The following is a 9935-nucleotide window of genomic DNA, read 5'->3' on the forward strand; positions in this document are numbered from 1 at the left end:
TAAACAATAGTTCTGCTATTTCTTTTTTAATTTATTGAAACAAATTAAATCTATCAATTTTTTTTTTTTTTAATCTTATGTATATATAGGTGAGAAATTATGATTATAGTTTTTGTTCCACGGTCGATATAATCCTAATAGGAAGGTCAGACTAAAATGATATCGAGGGAGTAACATTTTCATAGATCGAGATCAAAAAGTGACGGTGGTTGGGATGCAAAGAAGATTAGCTACCAAACTTGAGAGACTCATAGCGACATAGATCACTTGCATAGGGATGAAACAAAAGACATTGGACGTAAAACATGTACTGTCTATTTCAGGTACACAGTACACGAGCAACAAGAATAAGACAGTTTATGTTACGTTAGTTAGTTACATTTGTGAACAACAAGCAAGCAATACTACTATGCCATGATTACCTTCTGTTAGCCTCTCTACCTTTTCTTCTCAAATATTATTTGTCAAAATTAGTTAAAACTCAACCAAATAAATCATAATAAAATGTAAAATAAATAATAAAGTGTTACAAATCTAACCAATAAACCTCATGATTGATCCAACGATTGAAGCCTTGAAGCCACCTCCACCCCCTTTTTCTCCTTCTATGTTAAGCAACTTTAATTTATTTCATACTATATATAATTTTTATGGTATGTTACTTTTACTAACATAAAATTTAAATACCATGGATTACAAGAATAGTAATAACAATGATGATTATTATGGTTCTGATGACATTATATCAAACAACATCAAAAACTACTGTTTGTTTAGTAGTACCTCCACCTCCCCTCCTTCCACACCCTCGGCCACGGCTGCTGACGGATCGACAGCAGCCGGGGCCAGCCTATACCGAGCACGCCTCATCCTCGAAAACCACCTCTATGATGAGCTCCTAAGCAGGTACCGGCTAGCAATCACCCGTCTCAAGGAGCTTAGTAGGGAAGCCACTACCCTCCAGGAGGAGAATGAGTGGCTCAAGTTGACTAATGATGATCTCACCCGCCGCCTCAACCGTGCCTTATCGATCTCGGGACAACCTTGTGTGGATCCCGCTTCGGGTGGTTGGAGTAATGATAATAATACTAGTAGTGGTGATGATCATCATCAAAATAATAATGTGTTTGGTGGTAGTACTAATAGTCCTACAAGTACTGTGGTAGATGATTTGGATGAAGAGGATGAAAGGTTTACATTGCCAAAGAGTATATCAGTTAGATCACCGGGGTATTTCAAGCTTTTGAATTCGAATTCGCCTTCTCCGGTGAATCAGTCTCAACATCCATCTCAACATGCCAATGGAACAGTGAGTTTCATATTCAAACTTGATTAAATTGTTGCCTCGAAAACGCATTCTATTCTGTAACCATTTTAAAATATATACTTCAGCAATAAATTTCAGTATTTTTTAGTTGACACGTATTTTAATATCTGTGTGACAAAATTAAATAAATAAATGAAGAGTCTGTTATAATAAGATTAGTAACTTGTATGTATATACGTGGTTATTATTATGTGTAGTAATATATATTTTTGTGTGTGTAATAAGACAATGACAAAGTTATAACCCTAGGAAAAAAATCATGTACTAATAATAATGTAAACATGTATGAGTAATAATTATTTAGGAAATTTTGACAATTACCACCTTCTGTTTTGTCCATTTTAGCAATTACCACCTTCTATTTTTTTTTTCGAAAATTACCACCTTTTATTTTCAAAAACATCAAAAGTTACCACCTTCTTGCCCCCCAACTACCACGTAACGTCATTTTGGGCCCATTCTTTCCCTTTCCTCCTTATTTCTCTCACATTTCTCATTCCTATTTGGATTCTCACAGATATTGAGGGTGAAAAAAGAAGAGAAAGCAGTAGAGATGGATGTGTTCAACCAAGGCATGTACAAAACCGAGTTATGCAACAAATGGCAAGAAACAGGTACTTGCCCTTATGGACAACAATGCCAATTTGCCCATGGAGTGGCAGAGCTCCGGCCCGTGATTCGGCACCCACGATACAAGACTCAGGTCTGCCGTATGGTCCTCTCCGGCGTCTCCTGCCCCTACGGCCACCGCTGCCATTTCCGTCATTCACTGTCCTAAAGTCACTTATGTATATTTGTGTTATTTGTTTATACTCCGTAATAAGTTCTGAAAACATCAAATAATGTTGTCTTTATTTTTGAAGTTGAGTTATTAGAGGAAAAGTGTTAAAATGTAGTCATGGTTAATGTTATACTTATTGCTTGTCAATTGACATAGCAATGATGTGGATTTATGTATGTCAATAATTTTATACTCGTATATATATATGGTCAAATAATAATATTTACAAGATGATTGATGTTGTTTTTAACTTGTTGCTAACTAAAACAAGTGTATGTATTGGGATTTTTTATATATACTGTTAAAAAAAAAAATTAAAAAAAAAACAAAATTAAAAAAAAAAAAAAAAAAACAAAATTAAAAAAAAAAAATTAAAAAAGGTGTATTGGGCAAATGGGCAATATCAAAGTGTTGGTGAATTCTTATTAAAAAGAAAGAAAAAGGTGAGTGGGCCGGACTATATGTGGGCCGAATTTTGGGCTTTGAGTGGGCCGGACAATATGTAAGCCCAAAAACACTTGGAACAAGGTTTGGCAAAGGTTGGACGGACTAAAGCTTAATGTTTAAGAAGAGTTTCTACAAATTCTAAGTCCAGTTACTACTGTCAATCCGCATATTCAAGAATGGAAATTCGAACTTGTAACCTATCGTGCACAGTTAGTGTAGGTCATTAATATTTGTTAATGAGGCTCAGGCTCATTGATTCACTATATAATTATGTTAGACGACGATTTGAATAAATTATTTGATTTTCAACTTGTTTGATTGATTAAAGTAATCCAAACTTAAGTAGACTACTATAAATTCGGCTAAATAACATTACGGTGAGTTGGAATAAGGGAATAGGAAATTTTCTTCTTTTGGCTTAGTAAAAGGGGAGATAAAAGTTTGAATTTGGATAGACCATTATCAGATTTCATTGAATGGAGGTTCTCAAAGTTTCTTCATACATATTCTTTCCCTAAAGATATTTTGTAGATAAGTTTCTCATTTTGGCAGAATTCTATGTTCGCCATTGATATTTGATAACTCATGGAATAGAATTTATACTTTTAGTTCTAGATGCTAAGCTAATTTGACTGGAAAGGTAGATATGTCAAGATAATTAATTGTTCCGTTGTTTTATAGGCTGTCATTGTTTGTTGTTTACATAATCTTCATTGAATATATTTGAAATTTACTGACTTTGGTAAACAATTGATGATTTATTTTTTACACATCTAGACAAATCTAATTTAGAATATTCAATACGAGTATCTTCGAATAAAATACTTCAAAACAGGAACACCTTACAAAAACGTAAGGGAACTCACATTTGCTAGAGGTTTTCTAATTGCCCTTAGTCATTATTAGAAAATGAAATGAAAAGTATATCTACAACTTAGAAGTAGAGCAACGTTGTTGTAAATAGATTAATTCCTTAACTATAAAAATAATAATTATGCTCTAAATTCTTCATATTGTCACAAAGAATTGACTACTACACGTCATTCATTAAATACAATTTCACTGCATCCTTAGATATATGACACATCGAATCACATCATGAATTGACTCAATTCCAAAAAAGGTTTAAGTTTCATATTATTCTACACCCAACAAAAAGGAATTTTCAAGTTACATCTTTATACATCACATAGAAATTGCCAACTCTTGAAATATAAACCATGCATTTTTATTTGCCCTTAAGTTCAAGATTCATTCTTCAAGTGCGCCATACAATGAAGCAAAATATGCTTATGATAAAAAAATTAATAATGTGTTTTATTTTCATAAAGATATCTTATTTACTTTTGTGAAATATACAAGATATTATTATATGCTTTGGCATGAATTGAAATGAAAATTAAAGTATCGGTGTATCCCTCCAATAATAATACAGTGAAAGTTGAAAAATAAATAAATAAATGAAATTAGGTTTTTTTTTTTTTGGACAAAATAAAATAAGGATTTTTAACTAGAGATTCTTATCAACTAACTATGGCCTACGGTTGGTCTCTTCTTGACGGACTTGTAAGCATTTTGGTATTCCCCAGAAAGGAATAATACGCGCTCCACCAATTTTGGGATAGTCCAATTTTTTTGGGTCCCTATTCTTTACCCTACACACCCAGCCACCCAGGGAACAGGGTATGCTCCTTTTCCTTATACAAGTATTTTTTTTTTTTTTTTAAAAAAAAAAATTATTTTTATTTGACATTTTTTATGGATTTTTTTTTTTTTTTTTTTTTTTGTTTGAATGTAATTGGTTTTGGGACCTTACCACATGTATCTGATTTAGTTAAGAGACAAGTTCAGTTATTAACAAATAATATAATATTGAAAAGGATTTTCAACGTACCACGTAACGTAAGTATTGAATGGATGACATTTAAAGAGATAGTATGATTGTTGTAAGAGTTTGAATTTCGCCATTTTCCATCGACATGTGTTCATATTAGATTCTCATTCTTCCCTTCTCCCTTTATCTCCTTCCCTAGTCACCGGTGACCTAAGAGAAGGATTCCGCATTTCTTTAACAATATATATTTTGAGTTTCAATTTTTTTTTTGAATGAATTAAAGGTTTTCTCAAAATGACAACCACTTTGTATTCGTATAGAATCAAAGTTCCAATTAAATTGCATATCTCAAATTCTACGCGTAAATAAAGATATAGTGTTATCATGGATTCTCTATAATAACATTTATATAGATTATATTTCAAGAGAAAGTATATATAAATATATAATGATACAATTGAGTGTAAGTAGATGGTACTCTGTAATATTGTTAGCAATACTATAGAAATTATATTGTATATATTTTATCATCAAGAGGTATTTAACTATTTATAAAAACAAAAAGTTTTTTATTTTTTATTAATTAATTTATTTTTTTGGTAGTTGTAAAGTACGGGTCAAGGCCACACCCGCAAATGTGGTGATACTTGGGAGGTCTATTCTTCAACGCTACCAATCCTTCTATAGCCATATGTTTTAGGATGGAACCTCTTTTGGAATTGTGAAGTGGACTCTCTCTCTTGGTTTGCGGGTGTGAACCAAACCCGTGTTTGACATGGTATTAGAGCCTGGTTCACGATAAGGGACCTTTAATGGCTAAAGTCACTAGGCCAACAGTAGGGCCATGTGAGGGGGAGTGAAGAAGCGCTCTAGCCCGAAAGATTACATGAGACAAAGTTAAAAGCTACTTGTGAGGGGGAGTGTTGAAGAATAGACCTCCTAATTATCACCACATGTAAGTGTCCCACATTGGTTGAATAAGAAAGAGTCAAACACTTTATAAGGCTAAGGGGTCAATCCTCCTATAGCCATATAGTTTTGGGATGGAACCTCCTTTGGACTTGTGAAGTGGACTCTCTCTCTTGGTTTGCAGGTGCAGCCCAGACCCGTGTTTGACAGTAGTCCAATGTAAGACAATATTTATACCATGCAAGAAGCATCTAACAATTTTGACTTCTATTTTCTTATACTATACTATCTAGTTAATTAACTACAAAAACTGGTCAGATAAACATATATTAGTCATTTTAGACCAAATTAAGTTTGGTCTAGATAGTGGGTTTACCTTCCAACCTTAAGGTTGATGGTTTTTTTTCCTACTAAAGGCATATTAAGGATGGGATCCCTTATTCCATTCTCCCACTCACTCTCAAAGTGTCGAACTCGTACATCATATATAAAAAATAAAAACTGTGAAGATTGAGGTCTGATTAAATTCTAATCCTTTTTCTTACCTAAAAAATTAATCATTTTAAGATCGACAATAGAAAAATTGATTGGTATCATAAAATTAGCTTTAAGTATTCTATATTTTTTACGAAATAAATTATAAATTCGCACCAATAACGAAATGCCCTCATAGGCATTGAAATAAGCTAGATCAAATTACCGGAGTCCCACTTCTTCAATTCTAACAGAGCACTAAAAAGCATTGTATGATGAAAAATTAGGCAAGAATAAGGCAAAACAAATAGTAAAATGATAAGGAATAACTGCTCATGAGCTAGGTTGGAAAAGACATGCATGAAACATGCATACTCACCTTGACTAATTAATGTTGAATCATCACATCAAAATAGGGGATCAAATGCTCTTAAAGATAATTATATACTTTTGACATTATATTATATTTCAAACTATAGTATAGTGTATTATTTGAATATAAATTTGATGATGGTATGGGGTGATGACAGGTGGAAGTTTGCATTACACAATGACCGCCCATAATATCTTGGTTTGCACCAACAAAATTAAAAGCAAAGATATAGGAAGACAAATGGGGCAGGCGATAGAATGGAAAAGAGGTTAAGATAAGGCTCTTGTGAATAGGGTTTCTCCAACTTTCTCCATCTTCATCCCATGCTTTATCTCTCAATGTGCAACTTGCAACAAATTCTTGTGACGTTTAATTTTTCTTTATATTTCGTTCTATCTTTCCAGACCTTTCAGCTTTAATTTTTTTTTTTTTTTTAAAAAAGTATTTCTTCATCAGATTAGACAAGACAAACAGATGCCAATTAATTTAACCGATGACTCTTGGTAGCTTCTTTAGTCTAGGTTCAAATGCAATTTTTCAAGACAAAGTGCGTGGGACCCTCATATTAGACTCCTTATCACAGGGGATACCCAACTTGAATGATAGGTAGTTTGCGAGAAGGGGACACGCATATGGATTAGGGATCATATATTACGTACCACTAAACGTACTAATATTCTTATTTAATTAACTAAATGAGGGGCTTAGTGTATGGTTTAGATCCAGATATGGTTTAGATCCAGATATAATGATATACCACTATATTGTTAGATTACTTGTTAAAAATTTGAACTCCAATCACACAATTCATACATAACTTTGTTTGATTGAGCAAGTCATATGACAATCTAACACAAACTTATCAAAACATGTTAAATTTACCTAAAAAGTATATAAAATTGATTGATCCTTATTATAACATGAATTCACCTTAATTAGTTCTACAATACGCTATTCTGGCTACATATCACTATATATATGGAGCTAAAACTCCAATATTACCCAAATATAAGCTAGAACAAAATGCTTACAAAAAATAATATGCAATTTTTAAAAGATATAGAGCTAAACTCAATAATTGTTATCCAATATGCTTCATATCAATTGAAATTGAAATTAATCTATTGATTTGATATAAATTTGCATTGGGTCCAAGAAAATAAAAAGGAGGAGAATAATATATCATTAAAAATCTTCAAAAGAGAATGGTGACCATAGAGATGAAGTATTTGGATCCTCTAGCTAAGCTATACTACAAGTAGTGAAGCAAGCAAAGTTTTGGGTTTAAAATAGTGGCTATCTATGCATTCAGGTTTATTTAATGGGGACACTTTTTTACAAGCAGCTATCAAAGATTAAGACGTATCCTAGCCTATTTGGCTTTTTTCCCTTTCATTTTCTACTAATATTGCCAATTCATAAAAAGCTTGCATAAAACACCAATATATACCTCCCTATTTCAAAAGCATATATTATTAGACCTTAGACCTTGGTCACTTAATTATACATAATAATCAAGATCGAGACACAATGTCACATTATTTGTTTGTACTTCTTTCATTTTCTACTTATATATAAAATTATTGTTTACGCATATAAAATTAAATTTAATTTTTATATATAGACCATGTTTAAACCTCGTATATGAGATTACCCTTATTTGTTCCTATTGTACATAATGTTCGGAGAAACTTGAATACATTTTTATTTAAGTTGAAGGAAGTGAACATTTATTATTAGCTAGAGATGAGAGTGAGGGATAGCTCAAGTGGTTAGAGCTCCCTCCCGGTTCTAGAAGATCCTGGGATCGATTCTCACCCCCGCCCTTGTGGCTCTCTAAACACCAAAAAAAAAAATTATTAGCTAGAGATAGCACATGTTGTACTTAATTTGACACGAATTGAATATTGACACACTATACATCTAGTAGCATACATTCGATCAAAGCTTATCCATATGTTTTATTTGGATTGTCTTTTTCTCAAATCCGTGTAGAATAATCTCTTCCCATTGTATTATATCATAGCAATGCCCGTTATGTAAGCGAGTGTGTATGGTGTATCCGGTCATGTAATTTACATTTGGATTGTCATCATTTTATCATATACGTGCCATTGCAATGCTTGAATGCATCTGTTTCCGTACAGTCCTTATTTTCACTACCATGCTGACTTGATTACCCTATATACATTAAACTCGACAACTCGTTGATTATAAATTTATAATCAAAAATTGTGCATTGGAGACACAAACATAATAAACTTTACCTATATTCATATATTTGAGAAAAATTGAAGTTCTATGATTTTGAAAGATATTATAGGATTCTCTTTATTATCTTTCCTGATATTTAGTATAGCATAGGTTCACTATTCCAATTCACGTTAGCTAACAATTGAAAAGAAAATATCACATATTACAATTTTCCAAAATAGTTAACATCATCAATATTATAATATAATAACCATTTGCAAATTATATATGATCTCCCAAATTAAATAAAATTATTGACAGAAAGAGCCTTTCATTTTGGGAAATATGAATCATTTGCATATTCTCCAAATATGACAACAAATAAATATTTTCCTTTAAAGGGAATATTATAAGGTATATATCTCACCTTTCTTTTTTAATTAGTGCATTCACATTATACTCTTTTATATTATATGATCATTTAAAGTACAATAAGCCTTCACCCCTATAAATAGGTTTTCTGTACTTCAACTCTCTTCCAGCAATCCACAAACAACCAAACCTCAAAGGGAGAAATTGAAGCTAAGGTCATCTACACCAACCTTGAAGCCTTTTATTTAATTTATCGCGGTGTTCGGAACATTTTAAAGAGGAGGCAGTGGTGATTGGAAGCTGACAGAAGATAGAGAGCACTGAGGATGATATGCAGATTTGATTTGCTGCATCTCAACTCCTTTGTGCTCTCTATCTTCTGTCACCACCCTTTAGCCCCTCTATCCTTAATTTAATTTTATTATTTTTCTATTAGTTTTATTTTTTTTGGGTGAATTTAAATTCTTGTGTTTTCATTTGTTGGTTCATGTAGCCGACTCTATCATTGGGATTAAAGTTTCGATACATGTAGTATGGGTGAATGCAAGGTGCTGACAGAAGATAGAGAGCACAGATGGATGAAATGTTTGAAATTTACATTTCATTACCTTTGTGCTCTCTATCTTCTGTCATCATCTTCCTCCCTTCTACAAATACTAAATTTCTTTAATTATTATGATTAGTAGTTAATTGGGATTTTATGCTTAATAATTATGGCCTTGTTGATTTGTATTCACATGTTTGTTTATGCCAATCAAATTTCAGATGGTATAAGTTAGAATTCTAAGGCAACGAAATGGTAAGTCTATATCTTGTGGATTAAGACTTAAGAGGCTTACATTAAATCTTAATTAGACTAATCATTGTCTTCATTTATTCAGTTTATATTTGATTAAGGTATATTCAATAGAGAAGGAAAGCGCAAGAAATAGGAATGGATATTGCAAACCTTGGATTAAGAAGGTAAGTCTTATGGATAAAAAAATTCATATTTTTTTCGTGATTTGTAAATGAGTTGTTCCAACTAAATCAGTGGTATGTTTTGATTGAGTATTCCAACTAAATCAATGGTATGTTTTGATTGAGTATTCGAGTTTCATACTTACATTATAAATGCCCTAGCATTGATTGGTTGCAGAGATTTTTTCAATTTAGAATTCGATTCGGCTCCAATCAATATTAGTTGAAGACTATTAGGCTTCGGAATATTTTGATTTATGTAAAA

General features: G+C 32.1%; 1 protein-coding gene and 1 long non-coding RNA gene across 2 annotated transcripts; both read left to right on the plus strand.

Moving 5' to 3' along the window:
* Positions 1-688: 688 nt before the first annotated feature.
* LOC145593861 (zinc finger CCCH domain-containing protein 14-like) lies at positions 689-2307 on the plus strand. The gene is made up of 2 exons (XM_081650225.1): positions 689-1309; positions 1845-2307. Exons 1-2 carry the CDS (start codon positions 689-691, stop codon positions 2103-2105), a joined length of 882 nt encoding a protein of 293 aa, XP_081506351.1. The 3' UTR covers positions 2106-2307.
* Positions 2308-8632: 6325 nt separating this feature from the next.
* LOC145596020 (uncharacterized) lies at positions 8633-9674 on the plus strand. The gene is made up of 3 exons (XR_014103065.1): positions 8633-8925; positions 9476-9509; positions 9592-9674. It is a non-coding gene; the product is annotated as an uncharacterized LOC145596020 (long non-coding RNA).
* The last annotated feature ends 261 nt before the right edge of the window (positions 9675-9935 follow it).

The sequence above is a fragment of the Chenopodium album genome, chromosome 19 (genome assembly GCF_948465745.1).
Source record: "Chenopodium album chromosome 19, dcCheAlbu1.1, whole genome shotgun sequence".
Classification (NCBI taxonomy): Eukaryota; Viridiplantae; Streptophyta; class Magnoliopsida; order Caryophyllales; family Amaranthaceae; genus Chenopodium; species Chenopodium album.

What these genes read in the sequence shown, in the direction of transcription:
- LOC145593861 (XM_081650225.1), top strand. Translation starts at nt 689, where the DNA reads ATGGATTACAAGAATAGTAATAACAATGATGATTATTATGGTTCTGAT. An exon ending in CTCAACATGCCAATGGAACA is followed by an intron (nt 1,310 to 1,844) that starts GTGAGTTTCATA and finishes GGATTCTCACAG; the next exon opens with ATATTGAGGGTGAAAAAAGA.